Source organism: Misgurnus anguillicaudatus, chromosome 24 (genome assembly GCF_027580225.2).
Source record: "Misgurnus anguillicaudatus chromosome 24, ASM2758022v2, whole genome shotgun sequence".
Taxonomy (NCBI): Eukaryota; Metazoa; Chordata; class Actinopteri; order Cypriniformes; family Cobitidae; genus Misgurnus; species Misgurnus anguillicaudatus.
The window spans coordinates 24,942,408-24,960,200 of NC_073360.2; the positions used below are offsets into that span (position 1 = coordinate 24,942,408).

General features: G+C 38.6%; 1 protein-coding gene across 1 annotated transcript in view; it reads right to left on the reverse strand.

The window, feature by feature from the left end:
- Window positions 1-491: 491 nt before the first annotated feature.
- The window catches only part of LOC129438171 (sialate:O-sulfotransferase 1), a 36,097-nt gene continuing 18,795 nt past the window's right edge, over window positions 492-17,793 (reverse strand). Inside the window, exons 4-9 of the mRNA XM_055196785.2 lie at window positions 11,459-11,643; window positions 8,440-8,561; window positions 4,798-4,969; window positions 3,118-3,282; window positions 2,226-2,426; window positions 492-1,569 (exon numbers count right to left, since the gene is read on the reverse strand). Of these exons, the coding sequence (XP_055052760.2) occupies window positions 1,217-1,569; window positions 2,226-2,426; window positions 3,118-3,282; window positions 4,798-4,969; window positions 8,440-8,561; window positions 11,459-11,643 (1,198 nt within the window). The 3' untranslated portion in view covers window positions 492-1,216. The remainder of the gene's footprint in view (window positions 1,570-2,225; window positions 2,427-3,117; window positions 3,283-4,797; window positions 4,970-8,439; window positions 8,562-11,458; window positions 11,644-17,793) is intronic.

The window sequence follows — 17,793 nt, forward strand, 5'->3', positions numbered from 1 at the left end:
TAGAATTTTTATGATATTATCCTTCACTACACAGGAAATAATATGGATTTTTTTCCCAGAAAACGTCTTGCATAAAATAGATTCAATCACTTTCAATGACCTGTATCTATGTATGTATATTTTCGAAAACTTCCCAGGGCCTTGAATTTTTTCACCCAGATTCACAAACTTTCAAGTATTTCAAGGACTCGTAGGAACCCTGTATATTATGCAAACACAAACGTTCACCTCGCATGGAATTAATCATGATTAATCTTTTGACAGCCCTTATTTTTGTGATTTTTCACAAAGTTTCACAAAATGCTTTCCAGGAAAATTTTCTTCTATAAATATATAAACATACAAATACAGTATATCAATTAAAAATGGAGCGCCTGCTTTCAAACAAACAAAACAGGAAATGAACAAAACCTCTTAAATATGGGTAGGTTTCTTCAAAAATACAAAATATTTAGTAAAAAGCTGAATTTTGTTAGAGTTTAGATTCAGAACATCCACAGAGTTTAAAATGTTGTTGGATTTGTATTTGCTTCAGTTTTATTTATAAATTGGGTAAGAGCGCCATCTAATGGATAATAGCGGAATTACAGATAACCGTAAAAACTCGTCAGGGAAGCGTCATTGGCAGAAAAACGTTTTCTCTTAATTGCCGAGATAACTCGTCAATGGCGGGGAAAGAGTTAAATATGTCTTCCATACACAATATGGCTTCCATACCAATCCTGAATATGCGATGATGACATCCTCGTCATCCACTATGTTGTTAGGTTACTACAATCCTAGTGTTCAAGATATCGCCGTTGAAATGCTCAGAAACATGTTAAGCATTCCATCATAGTTCAAATCTGCTCTTAAATACAGTAGTCAATGTTTACTACAGTAATGAAATGGTATTTTATGTTATTGTGGTAAAATATAACATTTCTATTATTGTAGACACATCTGATTAGTTTAAAGGCAATAACTTCCTCCCGTTGACTTGTAGTTGAAGTGTATTAGTAACAAACTAGATAAGTTTCACTCCAAATGCATAAAAAACTTTACATTTAACACCAAACTAAGATGTTCTTCCTTTGTTAGAGCTAATCTTCGAAATTATTCACCACAGTATTTGATCTAAGAACAGCACTATTTCCCCATTATTTGAACTCCAACACTTGTCTTGGACATCGTAGTTTCAGGCCCTGAATGTGAAATAGCTCTAATTCTGGGTTAATCATCTTGGAAGATACTCCTGTGGTAATCCAGTATGGTTGCTAGCTCTCAGGGCCTGGTCCACAGCGCCGATGTAACCGTCAATCAACCGCTTCATATCTGGGGTGAAAGGGTCGAAGGTGGGTCGCCGCGCACCAGAGCGCTTGAAATGCCCATCCTTGTTGCACTCGGCACAGAGGAGACGTTCCTCACTGACGCTGACGTTGAGGAACGACGTGATGGTTCGTAGCGTGGGCACCAGCGATTCCTGCAATTCCTCGTAATGGACCACCAGGAGTCTTTTTCCGTAACGCAGCCAGTCCAGTACGTGAGAAGCCCACCAGGATGCATAACTTCCCACAAACTCTGGCCATTCTAGAAAGACAGGAAAGAGACAGGAAGAGGAAAGAAATATTACACACAGAATTTGCATATCATTTAAAATAAAATAAACTTGTGGATTGTTATATAATGCAAGGATATATATTGAAAATTATGCATTTGGTATATGTTTTAATCCAAAGCGACTGATTTGCATTCAAGCTATATACTGTATGTGTTTTCTTTGAGAATCGAACCAACAACCTTTTACACTGCTAATGAAATGCTCTACCAACTGAGCAACACTATTCATATTCAGTGAGCATTTAAAGCATGTTTAAATAGATTGAATACTGCAAGGTGTTATAAATAGTTACATTTAAACCATATATTTCTGTGTGTTTCACAAATAACCCATAAATGAAAATAGAAGAGGCATAAAAACAAATCTGCATTATTGAAACTACGATGAACTATTCGATGTAGGACACATTGTTTTTTATAAAAGCACAGTTTATACTTCTGTTTACACAAATGTGGAACCAAACTTAAAGGGAAAATAAGTAGGATTTACCCGCATCTAGTGGTGAAATTGTATTTTGCATTCAAACGAATAGTGCTCTCTAGCGCCTCGCTTTTCCAATGTTGATTTTGATTAATAAAACACTTATAACCCTACTTACTGTCCCTTTAAAATATGCTTGTCATACCTTTGCTCTTCCAGTGCTGATCAGAGGCATAACCGAGGTGTCCGGCACACTTGCGGTTGAACTCGGCCATGAGCGAGCGGTAGGGGTTTCTTATCAACACGATTGCCGAGTCGTACATTTCTATATCCCGCTGGCCGCTCTCATGCGTCTTTACGCAGATGGTTCTTCCGCTCTTCCAGTAATCTTTCTCACCTTTGAAGCCTGCACAGTTGGATGAAGAACAACATTAGATTATACAGCCAAGTGCACGGGGCGTCACTCTGTGTCGCCTCTAAACCCAGACAGATGCATTTCAAAAACTGCATCAAAAATGGTGTCGAGGTAGGCGTGAGCACGTTAGGCTCAGTGATGGATTTGAAAAGGCGCTGAGACTTCGAGGCAGGTCGAGTTCTTTAATGATGCTCAATAAAGTTTGGCATTTGAAAGAAAACCGAAGGTCAGCCGTGCCCACTACATGCACACTGAGTGAAAAATGAGTTATTTCCTTCAAGCTGAAGTGTACTTCTGTGCTAGAATCAGCATAAATAATGTTTGCTTTCAAAAAGGTTTCCTGAACACTCTACGTCTGTCATTGATCACTAAACAGCCCAGCGCAACTCACAACACTGAGCCAATGATTTTTTTTTTGTGGCAATAAAACTTCATTAATGCTTAGCTTTTATAAAACACCCTACTGAGCGATGTGCACAGCAGAAGGATAGAGAGAATGTTAAACTATGTGTCATTAGCTCATTAAAAGACATAGCGGTGATGATAAACACATCCCATCAAGTGCTTATGCAATAACTTTCGGAGTGGCTGGATTTGTGGAACAGATCGCCATAGAGGTGATGTATGTGAGCTCCTAAAATGACAAGATTTATGATCGCGGAGAGAACGGCAATAAGTTTACCTCTGTTGTAGAGCGTGCCATCGAAGTAGTAACTGCCTGTGTAGTAGCCTGTGGCAAGCTCGATCAGATGCCGGACCCAGGTGTTCCCAGCCCCAGGAAAACTGGATAATGCCACCACTGAGCTTGACTTCTCCGGCAGAAATGTCTTTTCTGTGCATCTAGAATCTTCAATGGGATATCATATGTCACTGGCCACATGAAACACTAAGCTAGTAAATAAATACATCTGACCTGTGCTGTCTAAATGAGTCGGAATGTGCACTGCCAAATTTTAAACTAAAGATTCAAGTGGAAAATGTGGATTTTGGTCGAATTTGAGATTTTCATAAAATAAGCACATTAAGTACTTGTCTAGCAATACCTAAATCTTTCCTAATACAAAGGATGCATATCAATGGGAAGCAAAGCACTTGGGCGTCTGGACGTTTGGTTTCTGTTTTAAAATGCAAATGATAAAATGGCTCATTCTGGTTCTTCATTCTGATTGGTTGAAACGCGTTCTAAGCCGTGATAAAATACCCCGGTAAACCCATGGTTCAGACCGCATCACACGTATCACTGCGCCACTGTTGCTGCGTACTGATTTATGAAAATAATCACCACACTCTTTAATCATATTTAAATTTTTCTACATTTGCACAAGTATGGCGATATCCAGATAAATGTCATAGATATTGTTGAGTCATTTCGTCAATAAAGAGAAAACATTCTCTGGGTTGTTTTTGTCTTAAATAGATATTTCCGCTATTGTCCACTAGATGGCAATCTTACCCAACTTAAGACATGAAAATGATTATACTTGCACTTACAGATTTTACCATAATTTTTCCCAGAATTGATTTTCCTGACTCTATCAATTTCAAACAGGTGTAGTTTGATTGGGCAATGAAAAGACGCGAAAAACGTCGGCCCCTTTTCCGCTCTCAGCGCTCCTTAAAAAAATGCGTGCTGCAGCAGGCGGAAAAAATGCAAGGCGCTTAGCATGCATAAACAGTGCGCATAACGGTCACTGCACTTAGAAAATCAGGCGACTGCAACTTCCATAAACGCATTTGGTGTGATCGGCCCCTTATGCTGTTCTCTTCTCCTCTAGCTTCGTTTCTATTCCTATTTGTAAACGTAACTTTGTGTACTATGCTTTTTGTTGCCTCTTAAGACAAAATGTTGAATTCTCTCTTATTTGTACGCAAGTCACTTTGGATTAAGCCAAATAAATGTACAGTACATGACCCATTTAATATTTGAAATAAAAAGTACCAGTACTGTACTACAGTATCAGTACCTTTTATTCTTTGAGGTAGCAAGCAGTTCACCCGTTACTTTGTTCACAGCCGTTTATGATATTTACTTTGTTCCACCAACAGCATGATCAGACATATACATTTCAAGCACGTATCAGTCTCAAAGCTTTACAGATATACGTGTGCCTTTCAGCTACTTTGTTTTGTTTCAAAAGTCACTGTTCCCAACTCATACATTTCACTCACATCACACGTTTTTCATGAAGGGAAAAGTTTCATAAAACACTATAATAAAAGGAACCCGTTTAAAACTAGCATGGTTACGTCTCAAGGCCGAGCTCTACGTGAGAGGAATAAACTGTCCGAGAAGGAAAATCCAAGCACTGAGGCAATTATTAAGACCAGTGAGACTGTCTTCATATAGTAGCTGATGTCTTACCTTGAACGGGTGTTTGATAGACCTGGAGGAAGAGCTGTTGGGAATTCTGTGTGGATATGCTGATGTTATCCATGACACACAGCTCCTCTTTCACCGGCTTGTGGAGAGTAAAGTTAGGGGTGGCAAAGCCACAGTAACAGTCGGGCTTTCTGATCATAGCTAGAGGAAACTCCTGTGAAAATACACAAAATACAGAATTCTGAATAAATATTACAATGGCTGACAAACAATTACGAAGCCAATAATTAATTGCATTCATTGTAGTTTAATTGCATTCATATTTTTAATATCCAAATACAGAGTATCCAGACACCCATACGGCAAAAAATACATTTCTCTGGCCAAAAATATGTTTTAAATATACGCTGAATACATTTTGTAGAAAGTAATGCTCAATTGAATATACTTTTTGAATTTGGAAATATATTTAGTTTTTATATTTCAACATATATTTTAAAATGTATTTCAAGAATATACATTCTAAATTTTACATCCCATATGGCAAAACTGTATTCTTTGCTAAAATATATTTGAAATATATGCTAAATAAGTTAATTATATAAAGTATTTTTTTGAAGTAGAAATATATTTAATTTTAACCTATTTAAAACTGTTTACATGTTCATAACATAAATAAAGTTTTTCTTCTATTGCGACGTGAATATATTACCTTGGATTAAAATATATGGGGGATATATTTTAAAGTTTTAAGATTTATTTATTTTTAAAATATATTAATGGCCAAAAATATATCAATGAAAAAAATATTTTTGTAAACATGTTCAAAAAAAAAATTTTTTTGAAAAATATTTATAAAATATTTTTTAAAAATATATATTTTTGCTGTATGGGAACTGGGAAGTTATATTTTAGCAGACAAAACCTGCATCAAGTTTTGCAGTTTTTCAGTGTCATTAAAATAATTAGACCTGGAAAAACACATTTTGAGACCCCAGATTTGTGATCCTATCTGTTGCGTTTCGTCCAGCTGTCTGTGAACACACAACACTACAGGCTAAAAACTTTAAAACCCATATATGTATAAGGATGAAGCCAACAGCCAACCCCTACAGTATCTCTATACCCTGTAACTTCAATTTACATCTATTTGACATTAAAGCTGAAACTTTTTTTGGTTAAAAATAAACAAAAATCAGTTATTGGGCAATTACATCAATTCACAAGGATAAGCTTACTGTGACAGTATGTACTAAATTAGATCAAGTACCTTCTCATCAACTGTTAAAACAGTATGTTCAATATGGTATGAATATGGGTAGTATGAATAAAATTCAGACATACTTTATCCATCATGTTAATACGTCACGTGAGATCATAGACTGTAAAAAAAGATGGATGACGCAATGTTGCTTCCTTCTATTGTAATGAATTGAAGCCAAAAATGTCCGACCGTGGCCGCTGCCATGTTACATAAAAACGTCAGTTTTGGAGCCAGGGCATGCGCAGAAGGAATCGTCCGTGGAGGCAGAGGCTAAGCCATGGTTTCAAACTTCTGCCCAAACGCCACGCCAATCATAACGACAGGTCCCATTTCTATAGCATCAAATTACTAGCTAAAATGAAATGTATCATAAACATATATCAGCGTGATAACAACTACCTCAAAGGACCAAATGTAAATCATTTTTTATTTAGAGCCGAGTCCCGTTCTTAGCATGTAGAGGGTGGGGTTTATGAATTGTACTGCAGCTGGCCACCAGTGGGCGATCAAAGAGCTGTCATAATGACAAGTGAGCCGTTAACTTGGATGATATTAAACAAGTGCTACTTTACCACAAGGAACAATGGTTTTCTTATGTATTTACATTTAAATCGAGCCTTGTTACCGCTTTCCGACATTTTTGAATATGACGACGTCTCTCCTTCTTCTTCTTTGTTGGGTGACTCCTCTCCCGGCAGCACACAAGATAGTAAAGTGTCCATCAAATGCACACTTCAAAATCTTGCTGTAAGTAGTAGGTCATCTGCGTACTTTTCGTCGACGTTTTTTGAAATATTATGAATTCGAATATACTACTCGCTTTACCTACTTCTTTTCACCTACAATATAGTATGAAAGTAGGCGTTTTTAGATGCAGAGACTGTCAGGAAAAATTGTTAAAATATGTATAGCTTTGCACCAGGGCCGGCCCATCCAACAGGCAAACGAGTTTCAGTCAAACGAGTTTCTGTTTCTGTTTTAAAGATCATATGGGGGGCCCCATACATAGACTCACCCTGGGCCCACAAATTTTCTAAAATCATCAACTATATGTAATACACTTAACCAGCAATAGTTAGCCTGTCCAGAACCGAGCTGACTTAAACCACATCACTGTGTGACACTTGCTTTACATGTGAACGGCCCCTACGCTAATAAGATTTTGTTTCTCTCTCCCTGTCTCGTCCATGATCCCGAGGACAATGAGACAAACAGATCCAGTTCCGGTAAATGTGAAAGTCGGAATATCTCCCAAGGGTTTTTCCCTCCTAGGACTTTTTTTACTTCCCCGGCTAAAAAATCCGTGTTTTTTTCTCCTAGGGGGTTTTTCAACTCGGAGAGGCAGCCTTCGTGGGCTTAAATTCTATACGTTACATTAGTAATACATTTGCTTTAATGTTGATTTATAGCCGCAGCAAATTTAGCTGCTTGTGCTATTGTGTATTATGTTGTGCTATCTGTCGATTTTCTGTGCTTTTCACTGATTCTATTAATGTAAAGCTGCTTTGATACAATAACCAAATTGTGAAAAGCGCTATATAAATAAAATTGTTCAAAAACAGTATACAGAATACTGTATCACCCTATAGTGTTAATATCCATGATATTTGTATTGATACATACAGTACTGTAGTTCACTTCACAATGTGTTGCACTTCTACAAAAACTTCTACACTTAAATATATACATTTTCATTTTTGTCTGTTTTAATTTCACCAGTGGGGCCCATTTTCAAGGTCTTGCCTAGGGCCCCGTAACCCCAAGGGCCGGCCCTGCTTTGCACCTAAAGAGTTCATATTCGTACCTCAAAGGTAAATATTGGTACCAAATGCATACATATCTGTACCCAATGGAACATATCAGGGCCTTCTTAAAGTGAACAGCCCCAGTGACAGCTGGGGTGCATATTTTGACAATTTTTTTAACAGTGTAATAATGATTCATAATTTGAGCTGTTGGGTGCGATTTGACAAGTAATCTCAGTTTGACTTCACTTCAACCAACATAAAGTTACTTTGCCAGTAACTTGCAATCCGATAGAGAAGAAGCAGCTATACCCTAAAGCTACACAATTAGATTTTCAGCTAAGGAGAAGAATAAATCAATTGATCATGTTGCTGGAGTGGAACACAACAAGACCATCTGATTAAGAGTCTCCAGTAACACCATAACCAAAGCACTAAAGCAGCAAGAAAGACAGATTACAAGTAAATTTGTTGTCTTTGTCAAATTACAGCACAAAGTTCAAAAATCTGTGCAACCTCAAAATCAAATATCAGGTGTGCACTTACTGTAGCAGAGCAATAACTACAGCAAACTGGGAAACCATGTCCAATCCACAACAATCTAGTATTGACACGGTCGGTCAGAGAAGAAAAATGTTATTTGGTTTCAGATGATCTGATGAAATCAAGTCAGACCTGATCCATGCAGGTCTTGATGCACCACTGGGAAGTGAGGTTGGGCTGGACCACATGGACCAGAGAAGCGGCTGCTGTGTCATCAGGCTTTCTGAAGCAACCACGATAGCGGACATTTCTATCTGTAGATAGGAAGAAAAAAATGTTAGAGGAAATTGTGCCAGCGTTTATTTCATTGCTCCAAGGTCTGGAAATCTGATGAGAATCAGGAATTAGGTACAATATCTTGAAAACCATTCAGAGCTTTAAAGAAACTTTAAACAGTTCAAGCCATATAGATAATGAGGGAAAAGTAAAGTTATTTAAATAGTTGCCGTTTCTGAACCCTTTCCATGCACAGCTATGTATTTAGTTTAGCAGGTTCTTCTAGCAAGGAGATGAATGAATCTGCTGACAACCCACAATGTCTTTATTTTACAGACCCATTTCTCATGATAGTGAATGTACCGGGTTTGGAAGCATAATAATGCTATACATTCAGCCCACACAATATACTGAATGTCTGCATAATTATGTCATCATAATAAATGTTTATTGGTATATAACTGTATAAATGTCACAAGCTATTACGGAGCCTGCAGCGCCACGATATAACCGATGCAAATATCCAACCTACGGTGAAACAAACCCGGTTGAATAAAGAAAAAACGATCCGTCTCGGATTCAACGAACACCAAATGGACGCTGTGATTAAAACAGATGCAGGTGCATTAGCCATGATACACAATGAAGCCCTTCATCACCTCTGGGGTGTAAACCAGCACTCCGTGAAACCCCAGGGCTTTTATTTGCCTCTTCAAATAAATAAAGAGGCCGTGCAGAATGCTGTTTGCTTTTGTTGGGATCACAAGATTCTTTGTAAAGGCCTTAAATGAGACACAGCTGCATAAAAACATTAAACAAAACTGGCTATAGCGCAGAGGCAAGCCTCGGATGAGATTGACGGTAAACCACTCATGTGTCTGGACACTAATACAGGAGCCAAAGACATTACTATCTTTTCAATGAAATATAAACAGATGAATCAAAATGTACTTGGACCAAGTCAAACCTAAAAATATTTTTAAAAAGAATAAAAAGAAGCTCCGCAGGAAAAATCACTTAGAAATTTTATATAGACTGTTTCATCGGGCGCACGTGCGCTGACGCAATACACGTCTGGATCCGAACTTCCGTTTCGTTTTTTTAATGGTCTGACTAGTTGCTAAACTGATCTCTTGAACAAATGCCTCGTCAAAAATAACAAATGTTTTGGTTTCCTAGGTAATCTATGTGTTGTTGTTTTTTACTTGTTATATCAATAAACTACATTTAAAGAACTTTGTTGTTATTTATTCTTAGCGAAGTTTACCGGAAGTTACGTGCGGACCACGACAGCCGCTTGTTTATGTTGTTACAGCTGAAACCGTCTATACCCAAAGTTTTTGGATATATTTGGACACATAAACCATATATTTTAAGTTAAAATATATCTTCACACTGGTATACAACAATATGCTATACAGTAGAGGCATCAAGCCCGAGTGATTTCAATGTTAAGTCAATGTAAAGACGCGTTGACGCGCGTCTGGAGGTCTTGCCACGCGAATGAGGCGTGTAGCATGATTCTGACTTATTCGTGTGTCTAGTTTGCGCGAATGACGCAAATTGAGGGTTGCCGCGGGAAAAGCGCAAGTTGAAAAATCTGAACTTTGGCGGAAAAACGCGCCATGTTAACCAATCAGGAGCTTGCTCTAGTAGTGACGTGATTACAGGATGCGAGCAGAGTTGCAGAAGCCCCTCCCATGACGCAAATTTTCACGTCGATGACTAGAATTTCACACGCGGCTTCCACGCACGAGTGAAGCAAATACACTCAAAATCTTCAAGCGTCCAACTACGCCAGTACACAAGAATTTGACGCCTCAAACACGTCTGGTGTGAACACACAGTAATGCTATGTACACACCAAACGTGGGGCATCGCGTTACTCACTCTATGTTATCCGCGGGATTTAACTTTGTGTCATGCGAATTTTTCGCTCCAGTTAAATATTTTTAACTTGAGCAAAGACGCCTTTGAGGCAAATAGGGCGTGTTTTCGCAGCAAACGCGCCACCCATATCGTGTCATTCGCATCGCCCCATGCCAAGATGCGTCTGATCGTGTCTCTGCATTGACTTTGTATTTAATCTACTCGCGCAAATCGTTGAACTCGCATCTGGTGTGATCCCACAGTAAGAGTATTCATTGCAGTTTCAATAATAGAAAACAGATTGATTTTATTAATTTTTTAACGATATGGGGAAATGTTTACCCAAGTGGCTATTAAATGTACACATTTACAATTCATCCAACAGGTTTATGCTTGCAAGCATACAAATGGTTCTTTAGAGACAGCTTTCCAATTGCATTACATTAAGATGGTAAAACCAACAGCCTGAACAATACACAAATCCCTCTTAACAAGACATTACTATCTAGTACAATGAATAGCAATTCCAATTTAGGATAGGAAACATATGGTCAAGGTTTAATAGCCGTGTTTGTGAGTGTTGAGCTGGGCAGACTCCAGTTGGCCTCAAGCTGCATCGGGACACTGAGTCAAATTTTGAGATCAAACAGCATGTGGAAGCGATTGATGAAGGTACGAGTTTCAAACATATGGCCACATACAGTGTACTGCCAGACTGTGGATCACCTGTAGAAGTAGCAGGTGTGTATTCATATATATGTGTGTGTGTGTGTATTCATATATGTGTGTGTGTTTTGTAATATTTATATGCACACATTTGGAATGCTATTTGACTGCAGGGTAGAGCTGGACAATATAAATAATATCTTGATCTACTCGATATTTATGTTTTACTCTGTGGTTTTTTTCATCAGAGCCAAACAAACACAGTTTTTCACAAGGTGAATTACAAAAATAAATATATTTTCAATAAATATGTGACATTCATGATAATAGACATCTGACATATGGATGTGGGAAGTGAAGTTCTGCCCTGCGGTGAGGTAAACGTATTTGAGATACTCACATCTCCTCTGGCCAGGATGAACTTCCTCCACCTTGTAAACAGTCAGACGAGACACACCTCCACAGATGGAGCCTTTCTCGCCTTTGCAATCCAAATTGCACTCCTCCTCTTTCATCCGAGCACTTGTGATGCGGTTGCCACAGTAACACTCGGACCCATATTCAAGGCCAGCAAACTGGTACCCGCTGTGTGAAACAAAACATGCAAAATCAAATTAAACTCGTAAAAAAGTCACCAGAGATGAATAACATGTATTGTGTTAAAACTCTTTGTCTGAACACAAAACAATTCAACAGTTATAAAAAAGAAACGTTAATGCAATGTTAACTTCGTTTTTATCTTTATGCAATATTGATTGACTTACATTAATATGAGTAGGCTATAACAGGATTTTGGACTGTATTCATAGTAATAGGTGTAATTTTTCTATGTTAACATACATTTTATGACAGCTTAAAATAGCTGTGTGTAACTTTAAGGAGGATCTATTGACAGAAATGCAATATAATATAACTATGTGGTGTTCAATGGTGTATAAAGATTAGGGATGCTCCGATCGATCGGAATGGGATCGGTATCGGCTGATAACGGCATTAAATGACTCGATCGGTACTCGCTAAACGCGCTCTGGTCAACAGCGCGACATGTCTTCACATCCCCATCAAACAGCGTATATATCGCAGACAATTGCATCCTGATGCCGAACATTTATTATTTGCATGCGTTTTAAAGTTTTTAGCGTTTAAACTTTAATATTCCTCACAGCTGCTCTCATCTGCATACAGCCTGTCGTCAGTGCACGTGAACAGAGCGATCTCTCTCATGTCTTAAAGCTACAGTAACCTAATTTATCTCTCAATAAAATCACTCTCTGCTCTTTATTAAAGAACTGTTGTACTTCATACAAATGCGTGTATATTTATTTCATACAATAAAGACTGTGTAGTGTTTTCAGAGGTGTATAGTACTTAAGTATTTTTACTTTCTACATAAAAGTAAATTTTCAAGTATTTGTATTTTATCAGTGTTTTTCTTTGGAAAACATAATTTCAAAGCATATTATCATAATTTTTACTCCACTACATTTCATAATTTCAGGTTTTTGGTTTATATTTAATATTTAATTACATTAAACATCTAGTACATGTTTTTACTTTTACTTAAGTAAAAAGTACTTTCGTACTTTTAGTCAAGAAAGTAAAAGTACAGAATATTTATGTAATTAGGTATTAAATCAATTTTAATATGCAATATTAAAGGAATACACAGTATGTTATATGCTTTAGAATGTAGTGAAAATTTTTTAGTAAAGTAAAGTTTTTCCCAAGACAAACACTCTGATAAAGCACAGATGCTTAGAAAAGTAACTAAAATGCTTAAGTAATATACACCTCTGAGGGTTTTATATTCATTACTTTTAACAGACATAAGCCTTTTTAAAGGCATATTAAATTTCTCTTTGAAGAAAAATTGCTATCGGCATTGTTATCGGCCGATCACGAAGACAACAAATCGGTGATCGGTATCGGCCTGCAAAAATCCTGTTTGGAGCATCCCTAATAAAGATCTTACATAACGAACTGTTACATTTCTATTACCTTAGAATGGATGTTTTTATCTACATACGCTGTGTGTGTTGTATATATAAACATACAATATATCAAATAAATGACCCTCTGCTACCTTATTTTTCCTCTTTCTATCATCTCTCAAATATGGGTAGGTTTCTTCAAAAATACCAAATTTTGGGCCAAAAGCTGAGATAATTGTGTTTTTGTAAAGACTTTTGTTCAGATTCAGAGCGATCCTCAAAACATACACAGAGTTTGAACTGTTTGCCCTAAGGAATACTTACGAGTTTTATAAGTTGGGTAAGAGCGCCACATGGTGGATAATAGCGGAAATATGGATTGCCGTAAAAACGTGTCATTGGCAGGGAAGCGTTTTCTCTTAATTACCAGTCCCTCCAGAAAAACGTGATTATGCGATCGCATGATTTAGCGCATAATCAGCCAAAGTGTGTATATGTATGCGGGGATGCATTTTTTCAAATACGCCGCACTTTTGCAGCATAAATTGCAGATTTCTGTGCGCAAAATATATACAGGGCTTGCATGATTTCATAATCACATATATCTTAGCAGAAAGTTGAAAAATGTTGCATTTACCTCACACAAGCGCAGCCATGTCCCCCGTTGCCATGCAAATGTTATGAAGTGAAGTGATTATGTGACGTGAACATCATTGAAAAGCTGCAAACGTTGAAAACCGTTTTTGCAAGTTCCCGCAATTTCATCGCATAAAATTGCCTAAATATCCCACATATTCCATCTAATTTTTTAAGAAAACCTTCCCGCAAGATCAAGGATTTTTGCCTGCAACAAAACAGTTAATTGAAGTCGCCATTTTGCACCGTCATGTTTCTACAGTAACCCTTAACGGACAAACCGCTCTACAAAGCTCGCTTCCTCAATACGTTGTCTCAGACGACAGCATGTTTGTCCTGTGGCGGCTACTGTTAGTTTAACATCCTGTCCTTGTGGGGGCGCTAACGGGGTGAGAATGCCTCATGTTATGTATGTTTATGTTTTACCCGTGAGCAGTGGTTGCTGTTGTCAGGGTTGCTGATAATAAAGTCTTAAAAAGAGCTATTTGTTTGTTGCAATTCGAGTTTACATTGGTAGCAGAGGATGGCTGCGGGAAACTACAAGGTCCCGCCACAGTTTGATGAAAAGAAGTGTTATGAGAGCTGGAAAAATGAGGTGGAAATGTGGATGCGTGTCACAGAGCTGGAGAAAAAGAAACAAGCACTGGCTGTCGCGCTATCGTTAACGGGGAGGGCGCGAGATGCTGCTCTGGAAATATCTGCGGATGATTTAAACAAAGATGATGGTATGAAAACGATTTTAGACAAGTTGGACTCTGTATTCCTGAAAGAAGAAAAAGATCGCCAATACGACGCGTATACGGAGTTTGATCGTATCACACGAGAGCACGGAATCCCGATGGCCGATTACATCATCGAGTTTGAAAGCAAATATAACAAGCTGCGGAATTTCGGTATGACACTTCCAGATGCTGTACTGGCGTTTAAACTGCTCGACACAGCGGGTCTCGATGCTAAAGATAAACAATTAGCGCTTACCGCTTGCGCAACCCTCACATTTGCGGACATGAAATCTGCTCTGAAACGAATTTTTGGAGAAAATTACATGCGTGGAAGCCACTTTACTGGTGAGTCTGCATGTTTCACTGATTTTAGTAAGAAAGAAAACAAGCCACGTCTACAAAGACCACTGAAAACACAGCCAGGAACGAATCCTCTCGATAGATATGGCAGGCGATCTAAATGTGCTATCTGTCAGAGTACATATCACTGGGCAAAAGACTGCCCTCACAGAACTGAACAAGCAAAGCTGACTGAGGATGTAGAGCAATGTAACATCACTTTGTTTTCTAAAGAAACTTTGTCAGATGCAGAAGTGTTTATGGTTGAATCACTTGGGTCAGCAGTTATTGATACAGCCTGTACTAAAACAGTGTGCGGACAGAAATGGTTTGATCACTACGTCAGTGGACTAAAAACAGCAGAGCTAAAAAAGTTGAAACGCACAGATAGTGCAAGAGCTTTCAAGTTTGGAGATGGAAAAGTTGTACATTCTACAAAACAGGTCAAGATTCCAGCTATGATTGGACAGACCAAATGTTACATTGAAACTGAAGTAGTCCCAGTTGATATCCCTTTGCTCTTGAGCAAAACGTCCTTAAAAAGAGCAGGTGCTGTACTGGATCTTCAGAATGACACCGCAATAATGTTCAAACACCCTGTGACCCTTGAGCTTACCTCATCAGGACATTACTGCATAAACCTGACGGATCAAGACTCCTCCTGTGATGCTGAGAAATGTAGTGAAGATGAAGTTCTATTTGTAACAGAGAACATGACTTCAAAGAAAAAGAAAGAAGTCCTAATAAAGTTGCATAAACAATTTGGCCATGCTACTGTGGATAGGTTAAAAAAGCTGCTGATCAGTTCAGGTAATCATGATGAGGAGTGCATTGTGATTTTAAAGGACATAGTAGATCACTGTGAAACATGTGTGAAATACAGCAGGCCCAAACCTAAGCCTGCGGTGGGACTGCCTATGGCCTCAAGTTACAATGAAACAGTAGCTATAGACCTGCATGAACTGGATACAGGAGTGTGGTATCTTCATGCTATTGACCACTTCACTCGCTTTAGTGCTGGAGTTATTATGACCACAAAAAAGGCAAGTGAAATTGTAAAGAGCTTCATCCACTGTTGGATTAGCATACATGGTCCACCTAAAAGACTGTTTAGTGACAATGGTGGAGAGTTTAACAATGAGGAAATGAGGTGCATGGCAGAAAAGTTCAACATTGAGGTAAAGACCACTGCGGCATATAGTCCCTGGAGTAATGGTCTTTTGGAAAGACACAATCAGACGCTTACAGACATACTAATGAAAGTGAAAAATGACAACAGATGTGACTGGAAAACCGCCCTGGATTGGGCACTGATGGCAAAAAACTCAATGCACAATGTCCACGGTTTCAGTCCCTACCAGCTTGTATTTGGTCAAAATCCAAACCTACCATCAGTCCTTACTGACAAACCGCCAGCTCTGGAAAGTAGTAGTACAAGTACTTTGGTAGGACAGCACATTTCAGTTTTACATGCTGCAAGGAGAGCGTTTACAGAGTCTGAATGCTCTGAAAGAATTAGACGAGCTTTGCGCAAACAGTTACGACCTACAGATGAGAAATATGAGACTGGTGACAAAGTTTACTACAAGCATGCAGATAGTGCACAGTGGAAAGGCCCAGGTGTCGTGATTGGCCAGGACGGGGCAGTGATTTTTGTACGGCATGGAGGTACTTATGTTCGTGTACACCATTCTAGGCTCCGAAAGACAGATGAAAATCACATAATACAGGAAGACGGAGATGCAAAAGAACAAGACATTGAGAACAGTACAGTTTTACAACCTGCAGTTTTAAACAGAATGGAGTACGACGATGACACTGATAGCATTGAGAAATCACAAGCAAATGTTGAAGGTGAAATTGATGAACAAAATGACACATCGACTCAGTCAGAAGATGACACACTGACTCAATCAGGAGAAGATGCAAGAAGTTGTACTCCTAAACTGAAAGCGGGACAAACCATTATCTTTACAGACAGAGAAAGCGGTGAGTCACGTACAGCACAAATTCTTAGCAGAGCAGGAAAAGCTACAGGAAAACACAAAGACTGGTACAATCTACAGTACACCCACCCAGAGACTGTTGCAGGTATTACTGGGTCAGCTAACTTAACACTAGTGGATGACCTTCAGATTATTACCCCAGTCACCACAGTACAAGGTAATCCTCACCATGAAAGTGATGTGCTGATTATTGAAGACGAACCTTTTGCTGCAGCTAAGAAAACTGAGCTGGACAACTGGAAAAGTAACTGTGTGTTTAAGGAAGTGAAAGATGATGGTCAAAAATGTATCAGCACAAGGTGGGTGTGTTCAATTAAAGAAACACCTGATGGTATAGTACCTAAGGCAAGACTAGTTGCAAGAGGTTTCGAAGAATTAAATGTCAGTGACCTTCCTAAAGACTCTCCTACTTGTGCTTCAGATTCTCTAAGAGTTGTTATGGCAGTCATATGTCAAAGGAAATGGCACCTGAACTCAATTGATATCAAAGCTGCTTTTCTTCAAGGAAAAGAATTGTCAAGAAATGTCTATATTCGTCCTCCTCCAGAAGCAATGTGCAAAGGAACGCTATGGAAACTAAACAAATGTGTGTATGGTTTAGTGGATGCTTCTCTGTACTGGTATAATAAGGTAAAAGATACCATGCAACAGCTGGGAGGTCATGTATCACAGATTGACCCTGCAGTGTTCTACTGGCTGGACGACAAAGGTGAGTTGACTGGAATCCTCGCCTCTCATGTTGATGATTTTCTGTGGGCTGGTTCGAAAACGTTTTCTTCTTTGGTCATCCCACATTTGAAAACAGCTTTTGAAGTTGGCCGTCAAGAGAGTGATAGTTTTAATTATGTGGGAATGGAAATCTCTTCTGGAAATGGAGAGATACATGTACGTCAAAGCACATATATAAAGAATCTTCAGCCTTTTGTTTTGGATCCAACCAGAGCTGTGCAACGTACAGCTCCACTGACAAACTTGGAAGCTGACATGCTGAGGTCCAAGATTGGACAAATCCAGTGGGTTGCTAGACAGAGTAGACCAGATATAATGTGTGACACTTCTCTCCTTGCTTCAACTACAAAACATGCTACTGTTCAGACTTTG